Source organism: Amphiprion ocellaris, chromosome 12 (assembly GCF_022539595.1).
Source record: "Amphiprion ocellaris isolate individual 3 ecotype Okinawa chromosome 12, ASM2253959v1, whole genome shotgun sequence".
In the NCBI taxonomy this organism is placed as follows: domain Eukaryota; kingdom Metazoa; phylum Chordata; class Actinopteri; family Pomacentridae; genus Amphiprion; species Amphiprion ocellaris.
In genome coordinates this window covers 9043427-9064079 of record NC_072777.1, presented here as the reverse complement: position 1 = coordinate 9064079, position 20653 = coordinate 9043427, and the positions used below count along the sequence as shown (strand labels likewise).

The window sequence follows — 20653 nt, the reverse complement described above, 5'->3', positions numbered from 1 at the left end:
GAATAAGCGGTGTATAGATAATGGATGGATGGATGGATGTCTTTCCTTGACATCTTACTGATTTCTGGTTCAGGGTGAAGTCAGAAATGTTGAGTTCGTTTGTGTCCAGCAGGAGGAGACAGAGATGGGCCTCTCTAAAGGATATTCAAAAATATTCAAATAAATGGATGTAATAAGGAGCCTGCTGTGCCGTGGATTCCTCATTTTAATATTATAATCACAAACAAACAAGGGGGTGTTTGCATTTGATAGCATGCAGATATACCAAAGCAGAAAAAAGAACACTTTAAATCAAAAACAATGGGAACATCCACATTACAACAACAAAAAGAAACACATATAAAAATGTCAAAAATTCTACTGCACAATTTTGTATACAGGGCTGCAGGACTTTTACTCTGTGGTGTTTCTGTTTTAGTTGTGGAGCTCTGCTGCCCCCTGCTGGCCAAATTCTCTGTGACGCAATTTAATTAGAATTTTGTCCATTTAAACAAACAACCTTGTTTGTTTTCCTGAGAACAGAGCTGTTCAGTGTTCTCACAGAATGATCATCAGTAATATGTGGAAATATCTGTGAGTGAAAACAACAAAGGACAGAAACATTTATGAACCCTATTTACTTTAAAAGTTTCAATGATTTTTCAAAGTTGTTTCAGTCTGATTTGACAGAAAAATGTGTCATTTATTAGTTTCAGAAATAGATTGGTTTAAGAAATTTAATGACTAAATAAAAACTGCTCGATTACAGTTCTTCTCAGTCGCTTTGGTACATTTCTCGAACTATCTTCGACATATGCAAAACAGGAAGTGCATTTCTCAAAACAATTCATACAAATAGCAGAACACCATGGATTACCTGCAAAAGCCAGTCTCTTGCTCAAAATTCTTAATTCATCTCTCAAAGTAAATGTCTGTGTCAATGAACATGTCAGTGCCATCAGAATGACAAGTCCTGGTGTCATTGTGTGGATAAGACAGTTAAATTGCTTCATCATGTTGTCATTATAACAGTGTTCTCTGGAGGGATGTTCTGATGGAAACTATGGCTGAAGTTTTGATGACAATTATTGTAAATTGTAAGTTACACCTTAGTGTATGTGGGAGATTGATTGCAAGAGACTGGACTATTCAACAAAGACCCATGATAATACATTTTGATCAGCATGACATAAGCAACTGATAATGTAGGAAACAGCAGAGAATTGTACAGAATCATTTGCATGGATGCACCAAAGCATTTGCAACTTGTTCAAAGAAATGAGAAACTACTTTTTTGATGTGCACAAGTGACACAATGACGTGAAAACTAAACAAGCAGTTTTGATAATTTCAATTGTGATCTGAGAGAAGCTACAGCTGATCTGCTACATGCAATAAAGCCAACTCAAAGAAAGACCCACTCTGACCCACATAATGTAATACATGTGGTGTAACACACACACTATCCAGTCACTCATTTTAATGTGCTTTATTTCAGTCGTGGTGAACTAATTCTTTTATTTTAATTTTATCTACCTTAACCCTGTTCGGCAACCTATTTGTGCAAAAAAAAAATCTAAAATACTTCCCACAGTCCCTGGTTCAAGCTGGGACCTCTGGTGTTGTATATCAACTTCAGTCAAAAAAAAGTTTCTTTCATTGCTGTTCTTGATGCTGGGATGGTGATCACATTCCACACAGTCAATTCCAGGTTATGAAACACTTAAGTAAAATTGCATCACAGGGTTTTACAACATAAAACAAACCATAAATCATCCTGCTGTCTGTAATATCTGACCTGATTTAGGTGGTAAAAATACTGCAGTCACAGTTCAAATTTAAAACTGTTTTGTTTTCTCTTGTAAATCAGAAATAAATAAAAATACCTGTCAGATACTCTACTTCATACCAGTCTGGTTTGTTGATTTATTTCAAGTTTCAGCAGAAAAATATACAGTTCAGTTGCTTTGTTTTTGACAAACTTTAAAAAAAGGTGTTACTTTTTTTTACCCTGTTGCAGCCACCTAGTCAATATTTCTGTAACGTAGCTTTCATGTAATTAAAATGAATTATAATTAAATTAACTAGTGGTTCTCTGCTGGTTCTCAGAGGAACCTCAGACGTGAGTGTGCAGCAGGGCAACAAAACACCGCAGTCTTGCTTTTGCTGCTTTTGCTACTTTTTTCTCCTTTTTTAAACGAGGCGCATGCGCAGAGGACGGCAGCGGCGCTCCAGACGGACTGAGAGCAAACACTGAGGAGTTTTTATTGTTCGTAAACTGCAGCGGACCGTTGGAGGATTTATTACAGCCTCTCAATGAGCCTGAGGTGAGTCCACACGTTCTCTGCATGTTGTCAGAAGATAAAGTTCAGAAGAAACACTGGGCTGTTCGGTGTGTGTCGGTGTCAAGTCCTCCCCATGTTTCACATCACTCTCTCCGCTTTATCCGTCAATCTACACGGAAGTGTCCCGGTTCTGCTTTGCTTTTTACTCCAAACACCCCAGAACATGTAAAAAAGAAGAACTGTGGGTTTCGTTCGGCCTCTTCTGATTAAAAGTAAGTCTAATTTAAATCAAATCACAGCTGCAGAAAGTTAGGCTAACTTAAAGTTCGGTTGCCTCCCCATGAGCTTGTAGGTGGGGTTGCTGATGCAGAGTCACATTAGTAAAACTTGATATTTAAAGATCACATGCTTGTCTGAGAAAATACACGACTCGTAGAAACAACCCTATGAATGTTGGAATCAGGAGGGATCAGCCTTTAATTCGGCCTACATGGGACACACAACAGAGCATTTGTCTTCAGTAGATTTAAACTTTAACCAGTTTCTGTCGGAGCCCTCCGCCAATAAAACGCCCGGACAGCCGGCGGCGAGAACAAGTCTGAACCCTTCAGAGACTTGATCAGATTAAGATGCCAGGTGAAATATATCCAGCCGTAAACAACAATGGGTTTATCTGTTTCAAAGAAGCCCCAAGGCCAAGTCTGGTGATGCATGCCCTTGTGCAGAAAAGATAAAGAATCCTAAAAGCAGCATTTTTAAACGAAGATCTGTGTTGAACTGGAGTCTGTTCCACATCATTTCAAAGGAAACTTAATTATCACTGTTGCTGTTTGGCTCATAAGCACTTGGGTCGAACAGAAAAGCTTTGATAGAGACAGACTGATCTGTGGAAAGAAACGAATACAAGCAGGAAGATGAATCAGTGGGCGTTCGTGGATTAATATGTTGCTATGGTAACCAGCTCAGGTATAACTTGATCAGCGCTGCAGTCTGAGCATGCTCAGAGTGACTGCCTCAGGCAAAGACTATAGGCTATTTAATCTTTATTATACAGTCTATGGCAAAGACTTGATGCCTAACAGCAGTGGTTACCACGGCAACCAGACTCCTACTCCATCCATCACCACTAATCAATTGAATCGATCAGTCATCAGAAGCCAATAAATGAGGCTTTACTCAAATAAGTAGATTCACAGCACAAAGTGAAAATCATCAGTGAGCGAGGGAAAGTATCAGTTTGTCAATTTATTCAATGGGTAGAAAATTCATTAAACTGTTCTGATGACTAATTAACTGAAAACTTCTGAACTGGTGTTTTCTGTCCTACTAATAATGAGTTGAAGCTTTATTTATTATGACAGCTGTTTCCTAGTTTTTGTTATTGTAAAGAAAAAAACATCAAATACTTGCTATTTAAAGTTAATCTCATGTTTTGGTTTCTTATTTGTCTAGTAATTAGCTGAATATTTAATATTTAAAAGTTAAACATTTGAATTGGACACATTTTTAAAATTTTCTTTTTACTACTTTTGCATAGTTTAAAGACAAACCAGTTAATTGATTAATCCATAATGTAATGCTACTTTACAGGAGGATTCACAGCAGAAAAATAATCCTTAGTGATGTATGAAAAAAGAAACATAGACATGAACATAAACTTAGATACAAAATAAATCTCCAACTCTCCTAATAATCGATCAGTTGTTTTATGTTCTCAGTTTCAGTTTAACAGATCTGATGACTATTTATCGCACAAACATTTTTAAAGTCTTAATTAGATTAAATGAAACCTCAGTCACTTTTTTTTACCGTTTCCTGACATTTTTAAATAAACCAATTAATTGATTAAGCTAGAATAAATCTGCCGTAATGAGGTGAAAGCCATATAGCATAAAACAATGAAAGGAATACTTGTGCACAAGCTTTCGAATGATGAATGCAAAATGTTTCACAGTGCAGCTCAACATAAAATCTTCCTGCAGATTAAAAAAACCTGTGAAAAAATTCCAGCAACTTGGACGTCAGACTGTGAGCGCGTCACTGTGTGAAACCAGCAGGTCTCTGTCATTCCGGTTCTTCACAGCTCATCTCGCTCTGCAGGGTTTTTGTTTTGCCCTCAACATCACACTGCAGACTCAGGTGAATGTGATCACGTGACCGCGCTCACCTGGTGCATGTCCGAAGTCTCTGATGTGTTCGCTGACTGCTGCTGAACCTGTGTTCTCTCTTTATCTTCACCTCCTGAAGGTCTTCACCCGTCTGGCTGTCAGAGCAGACACCATGTCTTAGTGTTCATCTCCTTTCTGTGGGTGTTTGACAGGTGATGCCTGAAGGATCCCACAGCTCCTCCCCCCACGTCTCCATGGGTGAAGGTAAGAGGCTCCGCTTCCTCATGTTCACCACATCCTCTGTTGTGGTTTCAGTACAGAGTCAATAGAAACACTGTTCTGTCTTTTATGAGTTCTCTGAATGCATGTGCAGTTCATTCGTGATCTGTGTTTATCTTTTATTTTGAATAAATGGAAATATCCAGCAGCCTCTAAAGGCCCTTTCAGACCTGCAGTCCATTCTGTCACTCTGACAAGTTGGCTTTGTGTCTGAATTAGCAGAAGTAAAAGTTGCATTGACAATCTGAGTAGGTTGAGCCAATAACCTTTCTGTATCTCTTTCAACATGACACAAGTCTGAGTGGCATAATGTTGCTTTAATGGATAGACACATACTAGTGACATACTGTGAGTTGTGTGAAGGGGTTTTGGGACTTATTCCATATTTCTGCACCAATATTGGTCCAAAAACATCGCAGAGAGTAAAGACTCAATCATAACATACTTATCTTATGAGTCACTTGAGCACTTTAAATCTCTTGTTAAGACGCACCTTTTCTCCCTGGCTTTTTAATCATCAGATGTGCTGAATATGTTATTTTATTTGCATAGTATAATTTATGTTTTTATTCTATTTTTATGACTTTGCTAATTTTAAAGTTATGTGTCATCTTTTAGTGTATTTTATTGTTGTGAAGCACTTTGGGCTTTTTTAGTTGTAAATGTGCTATATAAATAAAGTTGACATTGACATTGACATTATCTTGTTCACTTAAAAAAAACAAATCTATTACAAACTAAAATGTCCACAAAAGTAAAACTTTGCTACAGTGAAAACAGAATAGGTCAGATGAACAACACTTCTCAGTAATAAATATAATCCTGTTTTTTACAGAATGTTAACAGGAGCTTAGGTTCACCTTGTTGATTCCAGCTGTTTCCTCTGAGTTTATTAAATACCTGCAGCTTCAGACAGCAGCTGAACCCATTTGAGTGTCTCCACAGAGAGAAAGTTTCATGCATGTACACATGACGAACAGCAGTAACTTCATTCCTAACTTATAATTTTAAATAATTCGTGACATGGAGACAGAATTGATCAGGATATAACAGCAGATCACGTGTCTTCAACTCAGACAGGAAAGCTGTTAGAGTTTGTAAGCTACAGTTAAATCATTTGTGGCAAAGCTGATTTTGATTTAGTCTTTATTCTGCCATATGTGTACCATAGTTCTGTAAATCACTGGTGGGTGTGTCTGAATGACGCTTTACCATCACTGAAGAATGAGAAAAACCAAAAGTTTAACTTTTGACTTATAGTATTTCTGTATTTTCCCTAAAAGGACTTGAAGGTCTTAATTTTCCTTTTTTTGTCCATCAATCAAATGTATTATTTATTTATCTTGTAGCTGAAAGCAGCAAATACTCCTAACAGTTGCTTCAAAAACTAAAGAGTTAATGAATTGCCAGATTAGTTGCTGTGATTAGTTTTCTGTTGATGGAAGGTTAATTGATGAATTGTTGATTCTACAAGCAGTTGCTTCATCCATGAAACACTTTTCTGTTGCTGATCTGAGTCCAGCTTGCATAAAGTAAATTCATTAAATCTGGAATTGTTGTTATTAAGAACCTGGTTCTTACTGATTTCCATCAGACTGTTGATGGTATCAAAAATCGCTTCTGATTAATTTCCTGTTGATCTGATCGATTGATTGACTGTTGCAGCCCTCCTTTTTGGTCTCAGAGAAACTTGAGTTTCTCTGAGAAGTCGGTATCTCTGTCTGCTGAGGAAGATCATGGGATTGGATGGAAATCTCAAGAAGCTGCGCTCATAGAGCTGCCTCCAGGAGGTTCCTCAGTGTGGGAAGAGAACCACATGGAGTCCTGAAGATCCACTACTTTGATGGGGGGACAGTAGTAGTGATCCTGGTCCAGTTCTCAGTCTGGTCCTGGGTTCCAGGTCTGTCTGTGTCCTCACAGGCCGAGCTGATCACAGATCAGTCTTTGTTGCTGTCTGTGTGGATGTGAGCCGTCTTTCTTCTCCATGGTGGAGGGAACCGGCAGCGCTCATATCTGTACTGTCTCAGAGGACAAAGGCCGTCTGTCTGCAGAGTCCGGCTGCTTGGAGGTGACGTCACGCTTGTTGTGTTTCCTGTTTCACCGTGAAGAAACAAATGATGTTGATGATGCAGTCTGTAGTTTTGCTGTTAAAGATGTTGCTGTGCTGATGGGAACAGTAGATGTGCTGGTTCATCCTGTGAGCAACAACAAAGTGACTAAGATAACAGTGTACTAATAAAATCAGCTGTTCGTCCTGCTGGATGATGTGTTTGCAGGTAAAAACCTTGTTTACCTGCTGCTAAGTGATGATAAACACTTAAGAAAGACAGTAAAAACATTAAGATTAACTCTCAAGTCCGTCAGTGGGAGGAGGCAGCTCTGTTGAGTGAAGTCCAGCAGGTGGCGTCTCGCTCTCTGCTCCTCCCTCTGAGGCTAATTGGATTAAGCCCCGCCCCCTTCTGTCAATGCTGCAGGTGGATTCTGTCAGACCTGAACACACTTGAGGAGACTTACAACCTGCACAGTCCTGATTTCAGTTTTCCTTTCATCTCTTTGTCGTACAGCTCTGCAGACTGCGCTCCCTTTAAGGTAGGCTGGAATTTTACAGCACAAATGTCAGACTGAAGCTCCTGCAGTGAAACTGTCAGAAAGTAAACCTGCTGACTTCACGACCTTCACTTCTTATATTTAGTCTCAGCAGTGAGACAGCGCAGAGGGCTGCAGACTGTTGTTGATCTTAAGGTTTGTTCTGTTATATGTGCAAAAGTGTTTCTGTTGAAGAAGAACTGTGACTTTCAGTAAATCTTGTGTTGAAGGAGGAAAAAGAGAAATGTGTTTCTGCTTCAGAGGTTTGTTGTATTCTCTCTACGTTGTGGTTGACTAAGCTGGTTGTGTTTGTGTAAATAAATCAGATGTTTGACTTTGATAACCTTCAGTAAAGTGGGTGTAAATCACCTTCGACATTTATGCACAACAGCAAATAAAAGTGTGGATGGCAGCAGCAAACAAGGAGAATTGAAAGGTGAAGTAATGCAGTAATTTTAGAAAACTTTTTAAAATGAGCTGTTTTTTGTTGTGAGTTTGGTTGGTGGCCTCCCTGCAAGATGAAAACACTTTGATGGTTGAACATCCGATCCAGAGTCAGTTTCTGGTTGCACATATAGACCTGCTGAATGTCAAAGCTCTGAATGGAGCCTGTCGGCATAGCAACGGTTGCCACCCTCACAGGAGCATCATGGACAGTTAAAATTTACAGGGAAATACCTGCAGAAAACTGTCCTGGTCGCTAGATATTGATCTGATTATTGGATGCAGTCTGTGTGTGTATCTGTACTCGGAGATAATCTCAGGTCACATGACCAGACTCTTAATCGCCATGGGAACCGGCTGACTTTAACTGTGTTACATAAGACAGGTGCTGTGATGCCACTCTGCTGACATCGTCGCCGCAGGTTTCATACTCATGCAAACCAAGATATACTGGTTTATACTGGTTTATTCTGGACTATAGGGTTATTACTGGTTTAAAGTGGTACTATCATGGTCTTTACTGGTTTATAAAATACTTGAATTAACTGGTTTGTGCTGTGGTGGCTTATCATAGTGAATACTGATGATCTGTGGTTTAGAATATGTTGCATTGCATTTGTGTGTTTTTATTGTGGACCTTAAGTCTGGATTCAGTAGTTCACAGTACTTGAGAAAGAAATCAGATCTTTTACTGCATTAAAAATATTGATAAACACTAGAAAAATACTTCTGCAAAAACTACTACAAAAGTATAATCCAGTAGATGTACTTAAAATATTAAAAATAAAAGCAGTCAACTGAGGGAAATGATGCAGGGGCTGTTATACTGTTATGTATTATATTTATAATTCTGAAGAACTGAAATGAATACTCAATATATTTATATATATTTTATTTTAGTGTTTATAAGAAGAAATCTCAAATATTTGTGGTTTAGGTAACGTCAGTCTGTGGGAATTTTTATATATATATAAGTTTATTAACTTTCAGGCAATGTACTTTACAAACATCTGTGGTTCATAGCTTGCTGGGAAGACACTGCTTGACTCTGTACCGCTATCTGCTCAGCAGTCATGTGTACTCTGCTACATGTGCTGCAGACGGTGCTGAGAGTGCTGTATGAAATGGAGTTGGAGCACCTCTCCTGGACAAATTCTGTACTTGTTTCATCAACTGCCGAGTCCAGACTTTCTCAGAGACATTCAGTTCTTGTTTTGTTGATTGGATCAGCTGATAGAGATTTGAACGGCTGATTGGTCGGATCTGGGAGGGCATGCTGTGTTGTTGTTAGTTGTAATGTGTAATCTCTGCTGGTTCTCTCTCTGTGCTGGATTAGCTGCTTTATCCTCATTATTACAGATTAGACAGACACACAAACACACAGTTTTGTTTCCATTGCTTCTGAGGACACCACGTTGCATTCATTACCTTCATTACTCGCCTTACACAGACATTCATGCTGAAACTTACCGATGTGCGCGGAATTCCTTTTACAGCATCATAATACAAGCACAGACTGAGCAACCTCAAGGTGTGTTTGACAGCAGTGCAGATTATAAACAGACGTGCTCATTGTAAAACTATTTCATGGGGATGATTCAGTTTGATGATGAAAACATGTAAAATCCTGGAACTGTAATCATTAATTAGTCCAACAGGTTGTAAAAATGACGGCTTCGACATCTACTAATAATCTTATCTAGTAATAATTAACTGAGATTCTGACAAGTTTTCACTAAATTCATGTCCTTTTAATTTGAGAGAAGGTGAACCTTTTTAAACATTAGGTCTATGTTAGAGAAGTAAACTTTCCAACTTGTAAACGTAAGAATTTGTTTTGTAACATCAGTTTTATTGATTATCGGTGCTGAAAGTCTCAGACGCCTCTGACACTGACAGTTCTACTTTACTCACAAAGCTCATAGATTATAGTTGCAAACAGTCTGGCAGGTTCAGGGGTCTGAACGACTCCTGGTCAGCGGCCTGCCAGGAAACGAGGGGTTAATCCTCTCGGAACGAGGCATTCGAGGCACGCAGGACCTCTTGACACACCTCGCCAGTAATCCCATCCCTCCCTCCCCCACAGAACAGAGAAATGCTCAGATATGAATCGCTTCCTGTTTACCTGCTGCAGTTTCTCAACTTGTCTGACTCAGCAGCTGATCACAGATCAGCCACACTGACAGGAAGCGATGCATCTCCTCAGACGCTAATTTATTGTTTCCTCTTTGAAACCGACCAATCATGAGTCACGTCAGATAACCACTAATCTGGAGGAATCTGTCATTTTGTGAACTCGGTGAAATCAGGTCTCCAAAACAAGGGCCAAACTGAAATACTGAAGGGAAGCACAAGTCCACAGGTGTATAATTGTGTCTACTTTATTTCTAATGAAAGAAAATCTTAGAACAAAAACCTCTGTGGAGCAGAATGCAGTGAAACTTTAATTAAATCCTCCTATGTATCCTGTGTAATGAGAACCTTAACATGTGCTAGCCTAACAGATCTCAGTGTCCATCAATGAACAGCTCTAATTCACTGGAGGCTGCTCCTTAAACACATAATGAGAAACAATATCATAAAACACAGCAGGGATAATATCTAATGTGTCTCGGAGAGGAATGTGCGACAAAGCTGGGCATTAAACCTCGGAACGCCAAAACTTGTTGGTGGATTTGAAAAGCCATGTTATGTTTTAAAAAAAACCCCACCAAAATCACTCACTTATCATAGCTATAAACTCAAAACACAGAGAATCGTTACATTTTCTACTTTTTCCCAGTCCTTGAATGAATCACGTGTCATGCTGATCTGTTAGGATTTTCATCAAAGTCACCTTTTCTTCGTGTCTCATTGGAAAATTTGCTGAAAAAAAAGAAGAGTTGGTACATTTAAGCGTGTACAATTGTCCTGCTCAGTTAACGACGTTAACCATGATTCTGTATCATGACAATTTATTAAATATAGGACTGTAAAATCAGGTGAAACTGATAAAATCGATAGTTGGCATATACAATTAATTAATCTTTCACCTCTGAATCCCATTCACTGTGATTTCAGGTAGTTTTTATGAGATCTTAAGGTCATACTTCACTAATTATCAGCACAGTTTAGGGTCCCGATAAATTAGCTCCAGAATTAGCCGCCGATCCCAGCTTTAAGCGCACAGAGCAACACACACACACACACACACACACACACACACACCGGCACGGAGCAACTGATCATAGCATGATGCATATAACTGCTTTGTTTACAATTTTGCCAAATCTTGATGCACATAACGGCTCTGCTTACATTTTCGCTGGAGTTCTGACTTACAGTGAAAATGGACTTACATCACACCATAGGAACGGAACTCCAGCGTAAGTCGAGGAGCACCTCTATTGTGATTTGCTAAATGTGCCTTTTTACCACTTACACTCCTTTACACTGTGCAGGTAATTCATTTTTTAAACCTGCATATACTAAAATCTGTCAGTTCATCCTTTTAGTAATTTATCTGAGCAGCTTATGCTACAGGTTTGGATTGAAGGTGGCAGTTAGGGAATAAATATTATAATTAATGTGTAAATAGCGGGAAAGGTTATGTAGAAATTAAAATGTAACTATTTTTAGTCATCCGTTTGCGGTCTAATGTAATTTGACATGCAGTGCTCAGCAGTCTGCATACTTTTTGCAGAATATTTATTTAAGTGATTGTCTGTGTTGTTTCTGTTACTGTATGTTGAACAGATTATGAATCACAAATCTTTGTTATCTGAAAACACAATATAGAGCTCCCTGTAGAAATCTGCTATTTTAAGCCTGTGATTGAGATGCCAGAATTGAGACACTGAGTCTTTTAGATTTAAATTTAAAACAGTTAAAATACACTTTATGTTCCATAGAGGTGCTTCTGATCTTATGTCCGCCCCTGCTGGTTAAAAATAGAGCAGACAAAGCCAGTCGTGTGGAGTCACAACGTGGATCTGTGCTGTCGCATCATAACGAGACGTCGTGGTTAAAGAGCTCCGTTGTGTCTCCAGAACAGCCGGCCATTATCCTGTAGCGTAACCCCGCCCCTCTAAAACGCTCTGTGACACAAACAAACAAACCCAGAACAATGCAGACAGAGGAGGAGATGCTGCTACAGAGACACCACACTGTTTACATATTCTCTCATTTCAGCATTCAAACACAAACCAGCCCATCTTTAATGTCAAATCAAACAGCTTGTCATCAGAAACTCAGATCAACTAATCATTGTTGTCATTGTAATTTAATCTGTCGGTTATTTTCTGCATTGAGCCATTAGTTGTTCAGTCTATAAAATGTCAGACATTATGAAAAAAATAAAATTAAACTTCCAACGGTATATAAAAGAGTTAAAATGCTACAGCAGTAAAATGCAACATACACATTAATAAAGCCGTAATATTAATTCAAAATCATCATATGTAACATTTTCCATTTTACTTCAGAATGAGGACTTTAACTTTCCATATGTTAAGTGCATTTTGGTGATTCTACTAACACACATGAATCGAAGTAGAGCTCTGAATTTCAGACTTTTGGGCAGTCGCACAGCTGGATTTTTGTTCAAGTAAAAGTTAATTTACACCTTATGAAAGTGCAATAGTCTAATTTCAAGAAAATCTAGCACAAGGCTCCTTAGAAGCTTTGTGTTGTGAGCTTTCAGACAGTTATCATGGTGTTTATCAGCAGATGGACTTCGCCCAAATCCTTATAGGCAAATCTCGCCCCTCAGCAGCAACTCTTTATCGATTAATTATCAACTATTAAGTTAATAGCCAACTATTTATAATCGATCACTCTGTGTGAACTCCATCTGCTGATAAAGACTCATAAGTTATATATATATATATATATATATATATATATATATATATATATATATATATATATATATATATATATATATATATATATATATAGTTTTGTTTTGTTCGTTTTGTTTTTTTTTTTGGTTTTTTTTTTTTTTTTTTTTACATAAGAGCAGATTTTAAAAGAATATTTAAAAGCTGTTTTAATGAGATTAAATCAGACGACTTCTAGTTATTCGTTCTAAATTCTGGCAGCCCTGATGGCAAAGATGTACTACTGCTGACCAGATAAAGTCATGTGTTATGAGCAGGTTCATGTGGTCCAAAAGTCACTGATTTAAGTTGGAGCAAGGCCACAAATTAACTTCATTCATCAAGGACTACAGCAGGAAAAGTGTGTTCATATTTGACTGCATTTGGTGTCTCACCTCAGATTGATTTCACTTTTTTCTTTTTCGTGGTCATTTTATGTCATTTTGTGGTCATTTGGCATCATTTTGTGGTCCTTGTGTGTCTATTTATAGTGGTTTTACATTTGTTTGCTGTCGTTTCGAATCTTTTTCTGGTCATTTTGTGTGACTTTGTGGTCATTTGGGGATTGCTTAGGCTGAGTTTATACTAGTTTCTGGTCATTTTGCTTATTTTTCTGTGATCAATTTGAATCTTATTGTGGTCATTTTATGTCTTTTGTGGTCATTTTATGTCTTTGTGATCATTTTGCATCTTTCTGTGGTCCTTGTGTGCCTATTTATAGTAATTTTACATTTGTTTGCTGTTGTTTTGCATCTTTTTGTGGTCATGTTGTGACTTTGTGGTCATTTTGGAATTACTTATGCTGAGTTTCTGGTCATTATGCTTATATGTCTGTAATCAATTTGAATCTTATTGTGGTCATTTTACATCAATTTGTGGTCATTTTCTGTCTTTGTGGTCATTTTGCATCTTTCTGTGGTCATTTTATGTCTGCTTACGGTCATCGTGCATCCCAAAGACATTACATTTACTGTTATAGAGGAGGAAAGAAGCCGGAACACATTTACATTCACATTTAAAAAGCTGAGAATTAGAGCATCAGAAAATTTGTCCTTTTTGTAATCAAAATATTGCTTGAAGAGATTACTTGATTGTCAAAATGATTATCTATCAAAATGGGCCATTAACAGCTTGTTGATAAATTGTCGGAGTTCTAATGAAAACTTTCCTTTCATTAGTGAACAACAGGTTGACTGCAGATATTGTGATGATGGTATGAGATGCGTGTTTGCTGCAAGAGAGTTGTCACTTTGTCAGTTTCTAGATCAAGTCCTAATCTTTCTGTGTTCTGTGTTTGCTCTGTGTGAGAAGCAGGACCGTCTTTCAGTGGTACAATACCAACCCCGATTATTAATATGATGATGATTGATTTAAACCTCGCCGGCCCTCCCCTCTCCTCCTCTTGACTCTGCTTTGTCCTCCTCCGTCTCCCGTTGAGATCAAAGTCTCCTGAAGGTCACATAGTAAGCGAGTGAAGTTGAAGGTGGACAGCAGGTCGTCAGAGGGGGATTACATTTATCTGACAGCTTTAGTTCTTGTTTGTGACTAGATGTAGATTTACAAAGCTAAGCTGAGTTGATCACTTCTGCTGCTCTTTGTTGTATTAAACAGTTAAAGTGGCTCCACATTGAGCAGTAACAACACAGCGGTACAATTCAACACTTACAGAGACATTTTTTCCTACGTCCCAGTATTGCAGCTTCCTGACCAGCAGGAGTGATTTGATTCTCTGACATCGTGCTGCTGCTTCGCCTCCTTCGGCAGATTTGTTTTTGTTGCAGCAAGCAGCACTTACAGCAGGGGTGTCAAACTCATTTTAGTTTAGGGGCCACATTCAGCCCAATTGTGCCGGACCAGTAAAAGCAGAGCATATTAACCTATAAATAACCACAACTCTAGTTTTTCCCTTTGTTTTAGTGCAAAAAATACATTCTGAAAATATTCACATTTAATGAACTATCTTTTAACAAAACATTATGAACAACCTGAAATTTCTTAAGAAAAGTATGTTCAGTTTCAACAACATTATGCCTCAGTTTATCACTTACACATTGCAGCTTACAGATCAGTGTCTACAAAGGAACAAAACATTTAGCCACAGGTGTCTGGAACTGAATGATACAGTATTTTAATTTAAAAAAGACAAGAAACAACAAAAACAAGACAAAATATTACAAAAACGAGACACAAAACGACAAAAGCAAGAAACAAAATTGCTAAAAATGAGACAAATGACACAAAGCAAAACAAAAAAGAGACAAAAAAAATTAGACAAAAGAGTTACAAGGCAGCAAAAAAATGGACAAACAGCACAAGCAAGACAAAAAAGACACAAAACGACAAAAATGCTACACAAAACAATAAAGCAAAACACGAAGTGACAAAAAGTAGACAAATAACACAAGTGAGACAAATAGCAAACACAAAACGACAAAAACGAGAAACAAAATGACAAAAAAATGAGACAAACAACAAAAATCAGACAAAAGCAAAAACAACAAGACAAAATATTACAGAAATGAGACACAAAATGACAAAAGAACAATGAGCAATCTAGTATTTTACTTTATGATCAAAACAACTTGTCATGGTCTAGAAATTATTTTTAATTTATAGTTTTACAAATTTACAATTTGCGGTTAATGTCTCCTCTGAAATTTCTACACTTTACAAAGTCGTCCCACGGGCCAGATTGGACCCTCTGGAGGTCTGCCTTTGGCCCGCGGGCCGCATGTTTGACACCCCTGACTTACAGTGTTCATTCCTGTTGTTAGTTCACTTATGTGTGACTTCATGTTTGTGTGACCTGATAGGGGACGTTCACTCCCTGAATTTAAGTCCTTATCGATCCAGATTTTACCAAAGTACGGATGGAAAATGTGAAAGTATAGCTGCAAGCTGTGAGGACAGAACGGTTGTACATCTGTGGTTTCACTTCGCTGCTGTTCCCCAGAAAGCCTCCACCTAGTGCTTCTTCTTCTATCAGCATGACAAACAGTGGAAAAAGTGGACAACATGACTCTTCATTGCTGAACAATCTGAAAAGCTCTTTCTATCAGTCTTTTTTTTTTTTTTAATGAACTGAGTAGCAGCCGAGGAACGTTACTGAACATAAACGGACAGAAAGTTCTCCTTGTTTATCAGTTTATTTTTATTGTGATTTAGAAAATGGTCAGCAGGCTATAGGTTGAATATACGTCATGTAAAAGAAAACATGATTCTTCAGACCAGGCTGCCTTTTTCATTGCAAAACTGTCCTGTTCTGATGCAAACGTGTCCATTTTAGGTACTTTTGTTAATGGATGGAGGCCAGCACTGTGTGTTCTGTTAGATTGTTTTGCAGTTTGTGCCACAGTAGCTTTCATTCCCTCACTGGTTGTTTTGGTGGGTAGTAACCACTGTACACTGGTTCCACTTCACCTGTCAGTGGTCCTATTGTTGTGGCTGAGCTGTGTGGAACAAAAAGTATTTTTCTCATAGACATCTGTAAAACGTTCAATTGTAACCAATATTGACTCTTTCTGCAGGACTTCATGGAGATTTCATGTTTGTTAAACTTTCAGAAAAGTGAGTTTTATTTTTTTATGTTACACTGAGCATGTACAGTGAACCACACATGGAGGGAGGTGGAAAACTTTTCTATGTGAGTCCAGCATCCAGTTCTGTGTGTTAAGGAGATTGAACGTCGGACAGGGCGTGTTAGGGGAGGTGTGATGTGTAACTGTTAAGGGAAAAATTAGGCGACAAAACTAAAAAGTAGAAGCACGGAGGACCAATGTGTGACTGATGAGCAGTGGTTTGTACCTGTGGCTGTCTGTAGGTTAATATACAGCACAGATGTACGCTGTATATCTGCACCTGTACATGCATGACAGCCTCACTCTCTGCAGGTTTCCTCTTCCCACTACATCTGGTTTATTTGACATCCTCTTCCCTTCTTTCTTTCAGTGACTCTCCCTACTTCTTGTCTTTTCACGATTCTTTCAGTAAATCCTCCTCCTGTTTGCTCTTTCCCTCCTCTTTCCCTTCCTATGATCCCTCCTTCCATAACTCCTCCTTTTTCCCTCCTCTTGTTCCTGTCTCTCCCTGTGTGTTGAAACTTCAGCTCTGTAGTCACATCTGGACTGGATGCACATGTGGAGCATTCAGGCGTCGTTACAGCTGCAGGAAAATTGAACTCTTTCTCCTATTTGGCTGTTTTGATTTTTCTTTTTCAATCTTTGTGGAGAAGTGGTCTGTGGGGGATCATTTGGGAGTTGATGGGGTATCAGAGGAGCATGTGGCGGGTTCTGGCCAGAGGAGGAGGAGGAGGAGGAGGAGATGTTGCTGTGGTGAGGTGTTCATGTTCAGATGAGGAGGTGAGCATCTCCTTCAGAAGTGTTGTGGACGATCGGCGGCTCAGACGAGTGTTTGTACGCCGCTGGTTCGGTGAGTTGTTGCAGGTTTTTAACAAATCCCCTGAGACTTCATTTTTTCACTATTTTATTTTAACATCAACAGCTTCAACGCTGGGACAAACTGAGTCATAAGATCATTTTTTAAAACTCTTTATACGTTAATTTCCTTAAATGGAAAAGTTTCAGACTAAGAATTCTGTTGTTGAGTTATAAAACTGGACTCTTTTTGAAATAGTGAACACATATTTTACATCCAGTTGCGTCCAGACAGTAGAAGGTTCAGCTTATTTTCCTTTATGCTTAGATTTGTTTTCTTACACAAGGTTAGTTTATGATCATAGAAAAAGCTGCTGTTCCTGTGCGTCTAACGGCTGCAGAGGTCAGAGGTCAGCTGTGTGTGTTTGAAGGTGTTTGAATATAAACTCTGAGCTGTGACTGGCCCACAGGGTCTCTTATCATGTCCATAAACTCACTCCCTTCCTGCTGGGTCAGTGAACGCCTCGCTGACTTCAGCCTGGCAGGAAGCCAAACAGCTAACGGACAGCAGAGTGTGTGTGCGTGTGTGTTTGAAGCTGTTTTCATTCAAACACATACGTCCTCCTCCTGTGGCTGGTTGTAGTTCTCCTCGAAGGTTGGGCTGCGATTTTAAACGCAGATCCTCTTGTGTTTTTGGACAGTTGTTGGTGGGTGAAATCTGCCGTCTCAACTGCAGCTAGAGCTTCACGAATCCAGTGCACGTCCCTGAGGTGTGAGTGGGACCTTTAATCAGAAGGAGAAACTTGTGTGATCTGTACATGTAGCTCCAAGTTACCTACATGTCAACCCTCTGAACCTCAAAATGCATGTTGGTTGAAAAAAAAATGGCCTTTGTAAAAATACAGAATTATAAAATGCTCGACTGTCTGAAAGCCCTTCAATCGACTCACATGTAACGTGCTGTTCTGTCAGGAAACTCTACTGATTATCCATAAAATTGTGATATTTCATCAAAGTAATTTCTTTCATCTCATTTATAAATGAGCCAGAAATGACCTGTTATCTCTAACCAGACTCTCTGAAAACCTAAAAATTCTCCAGGTCTTGGTGCATCCGTGAAGCCATTAGTGACTCAACAGTCACATGACTAACATTCAGAGTTTTTGCCTGAACTGCAGGTGTTGAGTCACCCTTTTTTCCCAGATTGGTAACACCTTGGAAAAATATTGTGCATGTTGGCTAAACGTACAAATCAAAGAAATTCAATGTTTGCTTTTTCTTTTTTCGTGATTGGTGGCATTCTAACTTTATACGCTGCACCCTTGCTGATCAAACACCAGCTGATCTACAGAGTGGGCCATAAGTTTCCATACATAGGAAAAATTAACATTTTATGTTGGACAACCGTTTTTATTTACAAAATGTGTTCTATGATTACCATTGTTTCGAAAACACGTATTCATACGTGTTTTCCACTGTTGATGAACCTGCATTAGCACAGTTGAAGTTATGTTTGTAATGGCGTTGGTGATACGTTCCTTGAGATGATTTATGTCTCGTATCTTCACCTGATGCACCATAGCCTTCAAGTGCCCCCAAAGATAGCGCCAAACGCATCTTCTAGGGTATCTGACACATAAAAAAATATACATTATACATTTTCTTACATAAGGAAACTTCTGGCCCACCCTGTATTTTCTTCTCCATCATTGCAGTTCACCAGGATGTGGGAGTTTGGGTTGACCTTGTGTTTGCTGCCTGATTGCTAAACTTTGTGTTCACTATCGTTTTTTTAGTGTTGCCGAGCACAGAAAATCAGGACTCTTGAGTTCTGGGTGGTGTGCGGCCAACAGTTTTGTTTGATTTTTGCAGAAGTTGACTCCGTTAACAGATTGAACCACACACTGCTGGTTTTCTATATAACTGCTGTCATTTATTTGTCTGGGGCTGGAATCTGCAGTTTTCCTCGAGGCCATGTGACCAGGCTCCGAATGAGAGGCAGGGAATTGACACTGATGAATGTACTATTTAAGTGTTTGTGTTCAGGTGTTCTTACACATGGGTCAGTGAATGTTTCTAATGACAAAGACAGAAAAAAGGTGCAGCAGCTTTGCTTCTCAAAGGTTAAGCTTTTTTTTTTTCAGTCATGCTGGTGGCCTTCTCAAAGTACTACAATAGCTATGGTCCTGTTGCCACGGAGAAAGAGCTGGTCACAGGTGTGAATTAAAACCTGTTTGAAGTGATTTATGCTGCAGGTTGTTTTCAGGTTTCTTACGGTACATGTCCACAGGATCTTCCATTTCTACACTTCTCATTTGCTGTGTATGAAAGCTTTCTGGTAATGTGACGATATGTTTCTAGAGACAAGGTGACTTGTGGGCCGCTCCTCATTTGCATGATGTTGAGGTCTAAAGCTACTTTATGCAAAATGGGGCACCCAGCTGCCACTCGATGATTCTGGGAACTTTTGCAAAATGTTTAAAGTAGCTGTTGTTGATCTAAAATGAGACAGATTCAGCAACTGCTTGGTTTTTTTGTCACCTCAAATGTTTTCAGAAACTGTTCTCGTAATCTAAGAGTGAGCTTCCAAAGGAGCCGCCATGTTGCTCCAATGTGAAATCATATTTGAAATTTTCATTCGATCATGTATAACCATTGTTTGCGTGGTTGTGGGAGGGAATATTTTGTATTGGACACGTACCACAACAGTCTTCATTAGCCACTGGCTGAATATATAGCTGAGCTTACTGAAATGCACCTTGGGAGTTGTAGTTACCATCTCCTCTGGAAGTTTCACGTACACAGGTGACTTTTTAACGGAGAAGCAGATATACTGGAATCCAGCTCTTTATGATTTGGACTGATTGATGAAACAGGTTCTCCCTCTTTACTGCTCGAAGTTGTTTAGGGACTCTGTGTTGGCCTCTTTGTCTTATTATTATTTGCTGCCATGCAAATCGCATGAGTCCAGTGAGCATCTCTGTTCCACACAGTGTTTAAAATGTCCAGGCAGATCTGTTGCTGGGATAAAACATCTGCGATAAACCTGCACACAACTGTGAAAAGGAACATCACTGCTTCATTTACTGCTCGTCCTCTCAAAAAAAACAACTCATGAATTCAAACTGTCTTCACCCTGACATGTGGTTCAGTCACAGATGGAGGCATTTAGAAATAACTGAACCTGAACCTGAGCCTAGTTTACTTTGTCTTATTGTAACCTCTGCATGGAAACAGGAATATTCATGTGAATTAACAGTTCTGACCTGAGAAACACAGATATGCTTTCGTTAGAGTTGCAGCAAGTATTCTTATAGATAAATGAGAAACTTCTCACAATTCATCAGATGGCTGTGAAAAGATTTCAGTTCTGTTTTGCTGAAATCATTCACAACTTGACATTTTCTGTCTGTTGAAGTTATACACAGAGCAGATTTTCTGTTTTTGGTGTCTAAATGTTAAACTTGTTTTTGTGTTTTGTGTCTCAGGGGGACTATCACTGTCTCTGATCTTCAGATATTTAGCTAAACCCTCAGAGGACTGGTTCGCTGGTACGTTCGCTAACAAACACCCAAACCACGTGGCGGCCATTTTGAGCAGAAAGACTGTAAATTCTTTGCAAGATTTTGTAGATTACACTGTAAATATATCTAAATTTAGCTGAAATCATTTGCACTTTAAATTGAAAAGTGAACATGTGAATGTTGATCAGTTTATCACATACTAGCATTTGTCATGTT

At 38.8% G+C, this 20653-nt stretch overlaps 1 protein-coding gene across 8 annotated transcripts in view; it reads left to right on the top strand.

Annotated features, from left to right (window-relative positions):
- The first annotated feature begins 2155 nt into the window (after window positions 1-2155).
- Window positions 2156-20653, top strand: part of LOC111582610 (pleckstrin homology domain-containing family G member 3) — a 39678-nt gene continuing 21180 nt past the window's right edge. The window contains exons 1-3 of one of the 8 annotated variants that reach the window (XM_055015953.1): window positions 2184-2306; window positions 4247-4403; window positions 4585-4636. In XM_055015953.1, the coding sequence (XP_054871928.1) occupies window positions 2296-2306; window positions 4247-4403; window positions 4585-4636 (220 nt within the window). In that variant the 5' untranslated portion in view covers window positions 2184-2295. Of the gene's footprint in view, window positions 2307-2517; window positions 2537-4246; window positions 4404-4511; window positions 4637-16696; window positions 16969-20401; window positions 20465-20653 lie in introns of those variants that run through there. The other 7 variants (XM_055015955.1, XM_055015956.1, XM_055015959.1 and 4 more) reach the window with 7 other exon arrangements.